General features: G+C 41.1%; 1 protein-coding gene across 1 annotated transcript in view; it reads right to left on the bottom strand.

Moving 5' to 3' along the window:
- Positions 1 to 534, bottom strand: part of CYP2J2 (cytochrome P450 family 2 subfamily J member 2) — a 45,753-nt gene extending 45,219 nt beyond the window's left edge. The window contains 1 exon segment of the mRNA NM_001160288.1: positions 299 to 534. Within this exon segment, the coding sequence (NP_001153760.1) occupies positions 299 to 508 (210 nt within the window). The 5' untranslated portion in view covers positions 509 to 534.
- Positions 535 to 13,960: the final 13,426 nt, after the last annotated feature.

Raw genomic sequence — 13,960 nt, 5'->3', positions numbered from 1 at the left:
AAAGAGATGTCCCAGTTATGTTTAACAAGGTAATACAAAATTAAATGAGTCGAGGAACATAACGTGCCTCTAGCACACTTAAACAGTAAAAAATTCCTAACAGCCCACCTGTAGAAAGGTCGGATGGGGTCAGGCCAACGGACAAGTGAGGAAAACGCAGCTGTGGAAGCAGATTTACCAGGTTTTCAACACCGGCTACAGAGCCGCACGACCTCCCGCCCCCGGCCCCCGGAATGTCCGTCATCCTGCAGAGCATGGGCTGGGACAGGACCAGCCGGACACCATCGCCCGCTCCTACCTGCTGAAGCTGCAGGTGCGACTTCTCCATGTCCAAAGTAAAGAGGTTGCCCAGGAAAGGCAGGCGCCAGGGCCCGGGCGGGTAGTTCTTGGGACGTCGCGTTTTGAGGAAGTAGGCAAAGAACAGAAAGGCGACGGCCCCCAGCAGCAGAGTCTTGGGATGGAGCCCTGCCCCGAGGGCGGCCGCTAGAGAGCTCAGCGCCGCGACCATGGCTCGGGCGTCCGGTCACTCTCTGTCTGACGGAACAAGCGACGGTATCCGCCTGTGCCCTCTCCGCGCTCCCGGCTCCGCCCCAACCTCTCTGGCCACGCCCCTTCCCGCCACGCCCCTCCTCCGACGTTCTCACTCGCGTCGCCTCCCAGGCCCGGTCTCGGCGTCCGCCCGCGCAGCGCCGCTCCAGCGCCCCGCCCCCTCGCATAACCCCGCCCCACCCAGCGCCCCGCCCCCAGCAGCTCTGGCAGACGGGCCAGGCGCCGGATTCCTGGGGAGTGCGTTCTGATCCTGGAAAAGACTAAGAGCTAGAACGCAGGGCTTCCTCGGGTGCAGTTGGGTTCTTGGGTTAATTTAAGCATGTGTTTTTCGGTCACCATCTCAGTGACCATCACCGTGCCTGGCAAATGGAAAGGACAGCACCGAATATTTTCGGGGCTTTTACTATGTGCCAGGCAGCACTGCTGCCGCTTTATGTGTTATTTCGTTTTGACAAAGTTATGCAAGAGATGCTTTGTGCAGTACCGCCACGCTGTTGAGGAGACAGGCCAGGTACTAAGTGCGTGGTCTGAAACAGAGCCTCTAACACCCTATATTTGAAAGTGTTTTGAAGATTAAAAAGGATTATTACATCAACACTTTCAGCACTAGCTTTGTCCATGACAGGTGCTCAATTAGCATTTGTTGACAAAATCTCTTACTCCCCATCTCTTTTGGTCCATCCTGTCGTTATAGAAAACCCCAAAAGTGGTTACATTGTCGCATAACCCCCCAAACTGGGTCATCTCGCCCTCTGTGCAGCATGTCAATTAATACTGACACAGAAGTGGTGGAAGAAAGTAGGAGTTTGTTTTGCAATGCACAGAGCAAGGAGTCCCACAGCTATTGTCAAGATTCCAGGACACCCTAAGGGATTAAGGGCGCTGTGAATCTTATAAAGTGGGAGAGGGGTGAGCCGTGCAGGAGCAGCTCCTGGGTGGGCCCTTGGTTGGTCCCCAGTGCTTGCAGCCTTCTTTGGATGGCTCAGCAATAGGAGGCTGGTGTGTTCTTCTCCTGAAGGTGCTGTGCTGAGTGCACTCCAACCCTTCTGGGGACTATTTATTGATAGACTGGTTATGACCTGGCTTGATCAGGACTTCAAGTTTCTGCAAAACATCTCAATATAGAGATTAGCAGTAGAACATTGGCCATAGAGTTGACCAAGGAATTCCAGGTCTAGCGATCCGGACTCCTGCAGGGCCAGCCTTACCTTGAGTGAGTTACTCTTCAGTAAGGAGCTGACTTAATCACACAGTGCAGACACAGGAACTGGAAGCCAAAGGAAAGAGACTGGGGCCTGATAAAGTGTAGCCGCGTGTGCCCACCTTCCGTGGAGGACAACCCCTGAAACACCATGAGTGTTGGTCCTCAGGTCCCAACCTTCCATACCATTCTGGGCACTTACCTGTGTCTCGCCATTTGTGTGGTATACAAAACATCAAGATAGTTGTGGAATAATATGGCAGAGATTCATGTACTCAACAAAGAGATACGCATTGTGCTTATGACACCTTATTAAAAAAAGAAAAGAGAATGAAAGTCTCAGCCATCTATTCAAAGTCCAGATAGATGTGAGGGCACTTCAGAAAGTTCATGGAAAAATGAAATTCGAAGGTAAGTTTATTTTAATGTCAAATATTTTAAAATTTATGCATGCAAGGGGCCTTCAAAAGGGTCATGAAAAATCTCTTATGAAAAGACTGCATCCTTCTTCCTGTTTCATTGCTGTTGTGCATCCATAGAATGAGTCTCATATTTACATGTTATTTTAGAAGGATGAATCTATAGCTGTTCTTTTTTCTCTCAGTATCATGTGTTTGAGAACTCTCTTGATTGATAGGCGTGGCTAGGTAGTATTCAATTTTTATGCCACAGGGTATTTACCTGTTCCTGTATCAGTAGATATCAGCTCTGTTATCTTCATCCTCCCCCCTCTTTCTTTTTGCATCAGACCAATTGTAAAGGGGAATGACTTCCACAATGGCAGGTTGAGGAGCTCCACAAACCCTCTCCCCAATGAAACAACTGCCATTGGCGAAAATTACAAAACACAGTCATGGAAGACTCTGGGGGCGTACAGCAAGCCAAGAACCTTTTATTCAAGAAAAACTGGCAAAACTTCAGTTAAAAACTAAAACAACAGTGAGTTTGTGGCTTTTGAGCCGTTACCCACTCCATCCCCCAGTCCCCAGCTCATTATGACAGAAACTCCATTCTAGGCACACAGTGTAGCCAAGAACAATTTCCCTGGATCCCAGTTGAAGCCACAGTATCTCTTTGAGAGGGAAAGGTGCTCAGCGTTTCCCACGCCCCTCAACCTCTCAACTCCATGCTACAGAAACGTTATTCTAGGCAAGTGTGCCTGAGAAGCCCAAAAATACCCTCCTGCATCCGAGAGTCCACTTGAAGGGCAGGAACATCAACCCAGGCCAATAGGCTAAGAACACAGGGCCACAACAACTGCATCCCAGCTGCTCCCAGAACCAAGGGCCACCCCTACAGTGGGAGAGATTAGCCACAAAGAACAGAGACAATGCCTCAACAATAGAGATTTTTGTGGTAAGCAATTAGGAGGAAGCTAGTAGCTCTAGAACAAGAAGCAGAACTGTAGGCAAGCTAGAAGTTTTCAATCAGGGAAAGAGAAAGCTAAGAACAGCTTTCCCGAGGTCAGACCAGATCTCAAAGAGCAGCCTCCTGAGAAGGAGGGCCAAATTTAATAGAATCAGATTGTGATTCAATTTGTGTCCCAGGGCTTTGTTGAAAACCATAGTGCAGTCATCTGGAAGTTAGTGGAGACTAGCAACTGAGTATAACACAGACAGACAGCTTAATAGAGAACAGAGAAAAGGACAAAGAGAACCCTACTAAAACCAAGGTCATCCTCTTGTGACTGTGTGCACCCCAAGTCTGCGCCCTGGGTGGAGTGACATCAGAGGCTTTACTCTGTGGGGATGTAAGGGACATTAGCTTTCACCAAATTAGGGAAGCCATGCCTTGAGCATGGAGGTAAAGGAAAGTATGGTGGCAATGTCTTATCAGACGGAGAATATTAATAGTAAGGTAGAATTCATGAAAATGACCAATTGGGGTTTTTAGATTTGAAAAGTACAATAACAATTAAAAAAAAATTCCTAAAGGAACTTAACAGCAGATGTAAACTGGAAGAGGAAATAATTAGTCAGCTTGGAGATGGCCGGAAAGAGATTATGCAATCTGATAAACAGGATGAGAACTGATGAACACAGCCTCAGACATGTGTGGACACTATTGAGCACACCAACATCTGTGTAATCAGAGCACCAGAGATGACAGGTGGAAAGGAGCAGAAACATATTTGAAGAAATAAAGGCTGTAAACTTTCTGAATTTCTAGAAAAACAACAGGCTACATACCCTTAAAGTTCAAATAATTCAAAATAGGTTCCAAGAAGGTTATTGTGGTATTTGCAGCAGCATGGACCACGCTGGAGGACATTATACTGGGTGAAATTATTAGGCAGGAAGATAGACATGAGCCTGTGTGTATGTGAGAATAGGAAAAAGAATGCAGATTCTTGTGGTTAACAGGCCTGGATGATGTGAGGGAGGCAGGGATTCAGAGGGACAAGGAGCTGAGGACTCCTGACACCCTAGTATGTGCACCAGCCAGATCCCATCACCTTCCATGCTGATCCGTCATGGATGAAAATTCAACACACTCACTCCTCTTCATGCATCTAAGCCTCACTTTCCATCAGGCAAGAGATGCCTTGTGCACCTTCCCAGAGATCACCTAGTGTACCACAGCCCCTCCCCAAATCCTGCCTCCTTGGGATCTTCAATCAGGCTCTGCCTCAAGCTTCCTCCCCCATCCCTTGAAAAGGATGGCCCTAGCTAAGTGGAAGCAATTCTCTCTCATGAAGTTGCTGGGACTCATGTCTGAGTGTGTACACCCCACTTTCTGCTCACCACTGTCTATGTCTCCTGGTTATAAGACAACAACCTGGACTAGGTCTAGCTGGGTGTCTCTCCAAGTCAGCCAGGGCTTTGGATCCCCACAGTATAATTTGGGCATCTCCATCCACAGAACACAGATGCCTTGAAAGCAGCAGTTGCGTATGAAAAGGCAACATTTTAGGGGAGATCCAGGCCTATGATCTTCCTGTCCGATAACATTTCAAGGGAGGGGGATCCAACCTCCCCCACTCACTGGGAAACATACCAGAGGAGGCCTAGTTCTTGGAGAAAATTTCTGCCTGATAATAGCCTGTAGTAATATCCGTGTGTGTGTGTGTGTGTGTGTGGTGATATTATTGCATTACTGGTTGGGAGTAGAGGTGGGGGAACAGTGTGCAGAACTTGGTCTCATACCCATTAAAACACCAGCCTACACATGGATGGGACATTCAGTTCTTTGCTGAGCTGCCACCTGGCCTGACAGGTGTATTACTCTGTCCATTATGGCCACCTGGGGTGTGAACCAGCAGATAGAAGACCTCTCTCTCTCTCTGCCTCTGCTTCTCTCTCTGTGTAACTCTTTCAAATAAATTAATAAGAAAACTTAAAAAAAAAACAGTTATAAGATGAGTAAGTTTTCAGCCCTAGTATGCCACTTGGTGACTATAGCTAATAGCAAAGTATCATGTAATTGAAATTTGCCAAGAGAAGATCTTAAGCATTCTTCCACACACAATAGATGGATGTATTATTATCATGATTGTGGTAATCATTTCATAATGTATACCTACATAAAATATGACACTGGACACCTTGAAAATATATATATATATATTTGCCTTGAATACATTTATAAAGCTGAAAATATGAACTACTTAAAATAAAAAATACTTACTTGTATATATCCAACAAAGTACATAAATATAAATATGTTTATGAGGAAAATAACAAATTTTCCTGAAAGAAATAAAAAAGGATGTAAACAAAAAGAGAAATATTCCATCTATGGAAAGACAATATTGTCAATGTGCTAGTTCATCTACATTTGCATATACATATATATGTGTGAAATCCCAATACAAATCTTAGCAAGTTACTTTGTAGATATTGAAAAAATGAGTCTAAAGATGGTACAGAAAAGCAAAAGATTCAGAATGGCAAAATATTTATGGAATGCACAGTGCAAAGAGTCAAACCTAGTGTAAACTATGGACTTTTAAAAAATAATAATGAATCAGTACTGAGCCATCAACTTAACAAATATACCTTGCTATTATTGATATTAACAGGAGAAGCTCAGTGGCATGGGAGATAGTGAAGTGCTATATGGGAACTCTCTGTACTTTCCAATCGTGTTTTTTGTAAACTTGTATACTAATTTCCAAATTATACAGAAAGATGAAATAACTAGGATAACAAACATAGTACTAAAGAGCAAAGTGCGGCTGACACCATTCCATAAGGCTCACCATGAGACGGTGTGTTACAAGCAATAGATGATGCACAGATCAGTGGAATATAATAGAAACTGAAGAAATACATGTCCACAAACACAAATCAGCTGATCTTTGACAAAGGAGCAAATGCAATTTCATGGAGAAAGGGTAATCTTTCAACAAGTGCTGCTGGAATGATTAGGCATTCCATGGGAAAAAAAATGAACCTAGACTCAGGTATTACATTTTTAACAAAAATCTCCATCAAAGCAAATCATAGTTCTAAATGTACAACTCAATATATAACTTCTAGGAAATAACAGGAAAAATTTAAATGATTATGGGTTCAGCAATGGCTTTTTAGATAAAATACAAATATTTTATGGAAGAAAATTGGTAAGTTGGACTTCATTAAAATGAAAAACTTTATAGTTACCAGAAACAGTTGTTTTTAAATAAGGATTTGAGGGGAAGAGAGAGAAAGAGGGAGAGGGAGAGCAAGAGAGAGAGAGAAAGAGAGGGAGAGCGAGCGTGCTTCCATCTGCTGATTCATCTGCAAATGGCTACAATGGCTGGGGCAAAAGCTGGGAGCCAGAATTCAATCCAGGCCTCACACTTAGGCAGCAGGGACTCAATGACCTTAAGCCATCCCTGCTGCTTCCCACGGTGCATATTACCAAGAACTTCACATCAAGAATTGGAGCCAGGATTCAAAACCAGGTTCTCTGATATGATATGGGACATGGGACTAACTGGTGTCTTAATCCAAAAGGGCTCTTTCGAGACTGAGGAGAAATCGGGTGTAATTTGTCTTTCTCACAGTAGATAGTCAAATAATTGTAGTAAAGAACTTCAACTGGCATATGTCCAGGGGAGACTGTTCAGAATGTATAAGAGTCCACATTTTTACTGAAAACCTGGTAGGTATCAGATATTCTAGAACTTTTACCTGAATCTGATTCCATTTTCACAGCCTTGTCTATGAAATGAAACTGTTTTATAAAATTGAATGACTTTATTTTAATGAAAGGGAACTTTTCTATCACCTGCAAAGAAAAGAAAACAAAAACAGTTTTTAAAGGAGTCTGGATTGTGAGTCCATCCTTGTGTACATAATTCAGGGCTCCTGTGTCACTAGTTTACAGAATAGGAATTAGAATATTACCACCAACCTACCTTGTACACTTTCCAGTCCTGACTCCTTCAGGTATAATCATTACCCTGATTTCTAAAACCTTGAGTTGCCTAATATATGATTTTGGAACCAACCTGAGTCCCTTCTGCCCCATTCAGGAAACAAAATTCCAGGCAAAACTTGTTCTTTAATCTAGCGTTCTTCATATCTTTGGTTAAGTACTGATCTCAGCATCTCCAATGTCTGCACTCAGCATCAGCTTTCAGGTAGTTTCTGTAGCCATTGATGGTTCTGCTCAGCTCCTTCACTGCTCACGGAGAGTGTGTGAGCTAAAGTCTGGTATTACTAGTCACCTTTGCACAGGAAATGGCAACTCCAGGCTTGGCTGGACTGCAAGCACACAGCATTTCCTTGAGGATTTAACTCTTTAGTCTGGATAAACTCCACTTCTGAGGAGTATATAATGTTTCACCAGATGTTGTGTTGAGACTTTTCACATTTATTACTTTAAAAGAAAAACTTAGATTGGTTAACTTTAACAAAATCCACTTGAGCAAGAACAGAGAAGAAAGAAAATGGTTTTGAATGCTCCACCTCATCAGATGTACAAGTTGTATCCCTAGAGAAAAGGCAGTGATACACAGAAACAACCTGATTTGTTACAGTCAACTTTTGCCTTCTATGGCTATGTTTTGGCATTGTTTAGTCTCTGATTGGTTGGAAAGTCAGTCAGCTGTTATGACTGGCTGACAGTTGCTTTGTTACCAGGGTACAATTTGAAGTCAGGTTACACACTAAGCTAGGGTGCAGTTCACTCAATACAGAGCTGCTAAACTTTATTACCCAAGTATGGAGCCAGCTTCAGGTTAAACTTACTTCCATCTAATACATGTTTAATTCTTACAACAAACATGAGAGGCAGATACTGTTAGCTTAATTTTTCAGATTTGGAAAGTATGCCTATGAAATCGCGTGTTCCAGTTCAAAATGCAAGTGAGTCATGAAGTGGAATACCAAAACCCAACTCAGCTCGAAAGCAGAATTAGTAGTGATTTCCTGAATCATAAAGTCAGCAGTGAATTCCTGTTCCCCAGTCACATGTAAACACCCCTGATTTATTTCCAAAGTCTCTGAAATATGTCACCTTTTCTCCTCCCCCGCTTAACATGTCTGAGCGTATCTCCAATTATTTCTAAAGATGTATATTAGCTTCAGGCAGACCTGACCTCACACCTCTGCACTTAAAAAAAAAAAAAAAGGAAAAGAAAATGTTTAGTTTTTTACCTATAGATATGCTTGCCTGGGATGTCCTCTCTGATCTCTCTGTCCATCTAAAACCTGTCCACTTTCAAGGCCTAATTGACATCCTACCTCTTTTACAACGTTTGTATATTTTTGTGCCTTATTCTATCTTGATGATTTATTTTTTGTCCTTTAACCTCTATATCTGGAATAAATATTGAAATTCTGTTCAAACTCAAGGACCAGGTCAAAGGCCAACACTTCTGGAGCATGAGATCAAATCTTCCCTGGTACAGTGATCACCAGAGTTTGATATCAGAGGGGTTGTCAGCCAGTCAATGAGATAGCAAGCAGATTAAATATTAATTTTTGGAATAACTTGTCAATTATAAAGATTAGGTACAGCAAATAATTAACCACAGACTGATTTATGCTCAGAGTAGCTCATGTTCCCTACTGATTTCTTTTCTTTTTTCCTTTTTTTAAAGATTTATTTATTTATTTATTTGAAAGTCAGAGTTACACAGAGAGAGGACAGGCAGAGAGAGAGAGAGAGAGAGAGAGAGAGAGAGAGATTGAGGTCTTCCATCCATTGGTTCACTCTCCAACTGGACGCATCGGCCGGAGCTGCGCTGATCTGAAGCCAGGAGCCAGGAGCTACTTCTGGGTCTCCCAAGCAGGTACAGGGGCCCAAGGACTTGGGCCATCTTCTACTGCTTTCCCAGGCCATAGCAGAGCACTGGATCGGAAGTGGAGCAGCAGGTTCTCTAACCAGTGGCCATATGGGATGCCCGGCGCTTCAGGCCAGGGTGTTAACCCGCTGTGCCACAGTGCTGGCCCCTCTTTTGTTTTTTTTAAATTTTTATTTATTTATGAGGCAGAGTTAAAGACAGAGAGAAAGGTGGTCCATCCTCTGGTTCACTCCCCAGATGGCTGCAACTGCCAGAGCTGAGCTTGACAAAGGAGCTTCTTCCTGGTTTCCCATGTGGATGTACTGGCCCAAACACTTGGGATATTTTCCACCATTTTCTCAGATCATTAGCAGAGAGCTGGATAGGAAAAGGAGTAGCAGGGACACTAACTGTCACCCACATGGGATGCCAGCACTGCAGGAGGAGGCTTAGCCACAGTGCTGGCCCCTTCCTATTGATTTCTAACAAAAAACAGAATATTAGTTCAACCATAAGATAAAAAGAACTTTGCAGGTTTCTTGCCATGAGTCCCTGGGTGATACAGAGAGGTGTCTAGAGTTCAGGAACATTTGTTTACCTGGCTACTATAGTACAGTTTCATTCAATAGATAGTGTATGCCTATTGTGTGGCAAATCCTATACTATCAAAGGAGACACAACAGTGAGCAAAAATAATGTAAGTCCCTATTCTCGTGGAGCTTGTAGTTTAGAAGCTGTGTCCAAAAACACAATGTAAATTCCAAAATCAAGATTTAGTCCTTGCCTACAAGAAACACATCTCATTAACAAAGATACCTGCAGACTGAAAGGGAAAGGATGTGAAAAGATATTTCATGCTAACAGAAACAAAAAGATCTAGGGTAGTGATCCTAACATCAGACAAAATATGCTTTAACACAAAAACTGTTAAAATAGACAAAGAAGGGCACTATGTGATGGTTAAGGGATCAATGCAACAGGAACATGTTACTATAATAAATGTATATGCAGCCAATTACAGGGTGCCTGTCTATTTAGAAGAAATGTTCATATATCTAAGGGGAGACAAAGACTCCAATACAATAGCAATGGGGGATTTCAACACTCCACTTTCAACAATGGACAGATCAACTAGAAGGAAAACCAGCAAAGAAACAACAGAGTTAACACTACAGACCAAATGGACCTAACAAATATATAAAGAACTTTTCATCATATAGTTGCAAAATACACATTCTTCTCACCAGTGCATGGAACTTTCTCTAGGCTATACCACATGTTAGTCAGTAAAGCAAGTCTCAGAAAATTAAAAAAAAAAAATCAAAATCATACCATACATCTTCTCTGACCACAATGGAATGAAGCTGGAAATCAACAACTCAAGGATCTCTAGAACACATGCAAACACATGGAGACTGAACCACATGCTCCTGAATGAACAGTGCATCATAGAAGAAATCAAAAGAGGATTTAAAAAATTTCTGGGAATAAATGAAGATGACAATACATCATATCAAAACTTGTGGGATACAGCAAAAGCAGTGTTAAGAGGGAAGTTTGTAGCAATTGGTGTCTACATGAAGAAATTGGAAAGGCATCAAATAAATGAACTATCAGTATAGCTCTGGGACCTAAAAAAAGCAACAAAATTGAAACAAAAAGTACAAAAGACCAATGAAATCCGTGAAATGAAGAGTTTATTTTAAAAAAAAAAAAAAAAACAAAATTGATACACCATTGGCCAAACCAACCCAAAAAAAGGGAGAAGACCAAAATCAACAAAATCAGAGAAGAAAAAGGAAATGCAATAATAGATACCACAGAAGTAAAAAGAATCCTCAGGAGTTACTACAAAGAGCTGTATGTCAACAAATTATGATGCCTAGAAGAAATTGATATATTCCTGGACACATACAACCTACCAAAATTGAACCATGAAGACACAGAAAACCTAAACAGACCAATAAACAAGACAGAGATTGAATTAATCACAAAGACTATCCCAACAAAGAAAAGCCCAGGACCAGAATGATTCACTGCTGAAGTATCAGAAGAAGCACTAATTCCATTTCTTTTCAAGCTATTCAAAACAATTGAAAGGAGGAAATTCTCACAGACTACTACTATGAATCCAGCATCACCTTAATTCCTAAACCTGAAAAAGGTACAACAGGGAAAGATAACTGTAGATTGATTTCCCTGATGAACATAGATGCAAAAATCCTTAAAAATACTAGCTAATCGAATCCAACAACACATCAGAAAGATTACCTGGACCGAGTGGGATTTATCTGAAGTATGGTTCAATATTTGCAAATCAATAAATGTGATACATCACATTAAAAAACTGAAGAACACAAACTATATGATTATCTCAATATATGCAGAGAAAGCATTTGATAAAATACAATATTCTTTTATGATGAAACTTTAAGCAAAGTTGGTATAGAGGGAATATTCCTAAACACAATCAAGGCAATTTCTTACAAACCCATGGCCAACATCTTATTGAATAGGGAAAAGTTGTAAGCATTCCCCCTAAAATCTGAAACCAGACAATGATGCCTACTCTCAACATTGCTATTCAATATTTTCCTGGAAATTTTAGCCAGAGCAATTAGGAAAGAAAAAGAAATCAAAGGGATACAAATTGGAAAGGAAGAAGTCAAACTATCCCTATTTGCAGATGACATGATTCTACATATAGGGGATCCAAAAGACTCCAATAAGAGACTATTGGAACTCATAAAAGAGTTTGGTAAAGTAGCAGGATATAAAATTAACACACAAAAATCAATAGTCTTTGTTCACACAGACCATGCCAGGGCTCAGAAAAAACTTTTAAGGTCAATCCCCTTTACAGTATTTGTGGTGGAATGAGAAGGCCATGCCAAGGTGGCCACTGGCAAGCGAGTGTCAGTTACTCAGGAATGGCTTTGAAACCCACCTGGCAACGGAGCCTGCCTGGCAACAGGCTGTGATTGGTTGGGGCATAGACCGTCCCTTGACCAGATTGGCTGATCTTGGCTATATAAGATGGTGTTCCAACTGTAATAAATGAGTCTGCAGTCTGCTTGCCTCAAGCCTACTTTCACCCAACTCCCGGGGTCTGGGTGGTGACTCCGTTCTTGCCCCCACAATGCTGCTCCTCTCAGAAACGAATCCACTGCAACATTGTTGAGAAATCAACGGCAACAAGTATTTACAAAAGATCAAATTCCTAGGAATAAATTAAACCAAGGATGTCAAAGATCTCTGCAATAGAAATCATAAAACATTAAAGAAAGAAACAGAAGGACATTAAAAAATGGAAAAATTGTCCATGTTCATGGATCAGAAGAATCAATATAATCAAAATATTCATACTACAGAAAGCAGTTTACAGATTCAATGTGATCCCAATCAAAATACCAATGACATTCTTCTCAGATCTAGAAAAAAAACAATGCTAAAATTCATATGGAAACATAGGAGCCCCCCGAATAGCTAAAGCAATTTGATACTACAAAAACAAAACTGGAAGCATCACAATACCAGAATTCAAGACATACTACAGGCAGTTACAATCAAAACAAAAACAGATGTGTGGACCAATAGAACAGAATAGAAATTCAAAAAATCAATCCATGCATCTACAACCAACTTATTTTTGACAAAGAAGCTAAAATCAGTCTCTGGTGAAAGGACAGTACCTTCAACAAATGGGTCTGGGAAAACTGGATCTCTGTGTGCAGAAGTATGAAACCAGAACCTTAACTACACCTTATACAAAAATCCACTCAAAATGGATCAAAGACCTAAATCTACCACATAATAACTTCAAATTATTAGAGAATATTGAGAAAACTCTGCAAGACATTGGCATAGGCAAAGACTTCTTGGAGAAGACCCCAGAAGCTCAAGCAATCAAAGCCACAATTGACAGATGGCATTACATCAAGCCGAGAAACCTCTGCACTGCAAAAGAAACACTCAGCAAAGTGAAGAGGCAACTGGCAGAATGAGAGAAAATGTTGCAAACTATAAAACTGATAATGGGTTAATATTCAGAATCTATAAAGAGGTCAAGAAATTCAACAGCAACAAAGCAAACAATCCAGGTAAGAAACAGGCAAAGGACTTTAACAGGCATTTTTTCAAGAAAGGAAATTCAAATGGTCAACAGACACTTGAAAAAATGCTCAGGATCACTAGCCATTAGGGAAATGCAAATCAAAACCACAAAGAGTTTTCACCTCATCCCAGTTAAAATGACTCTCATGCTGAAATCAACAAGCAAAATATGCTGGTGAGGATGTGGGGAAAAAGAAAACCTAATCCACTATCGGTGGGAAAGTAAACTGGTGCAGCCACTATGGAAGACTGTATGGAGATACAGCAGAAATATGAATATAGACCTACCATATGATTCAGCCATCCCACTTCTGGGAATATACCCAAACCAAAAAAATCAGTATGTGAAAGAGTTATCTGTACTCCTATGTTCATTGCTGCTCAATTCACAATAGCTAAGATATAGAATCAACCCAGATATTCACCAATTATTGACTGGATAAAGAAATTATGATATATATTTACTCTGGAGTACTACTGAACTGTTAAAAAAAGAATCCTGTAGTTTGCAAGAAAATGGATACAACTGGACACCATTAAACTTAGTGAAATAAACCAGTCCCAAAAAGATAATATCATATGTTTTCCCTTATCGGGGTAACTAGTAACTTAAAATGCAATATATTAGAATAAAATGGACACTTTGAGATTTGATAATTGTTTACAGTCCTTGTCTCTTCTGTTGAGGAACAGAGCTTTTTTTTTTTTCTTCATTCTATTTGTTGAACTCTTTTACTTAGTGTAGGTCTAACCTTATGATCATTACATAAACTGAAAGTAGATCTGGGTAAAAATTAAGAGTGGGGATGGGAAAGGGAGGAGGAAGTAGGATTGGAGCATTGGTGAGAGGGAGGGAAGTACCACTATGTTCCTAAATCCAT

Source organism: Oryctolagus cuniculus, chromosome 7 (genome assembly GCF_964237555.1).
Source record: "Oryctolagus cuniculus chromosome 7, mOryCun1.1, whole genome shotgun sequence".
Lineage (NCBI taxonomy): Eukaryota > Metazoa > Chordata > Mammalia > Lagomorpha > Leporidae > Oryctolagus > Oryctolagus cuniculus.
This window is presented reverse-complemented; position numbering and strand designations above follow the sequence as displayed.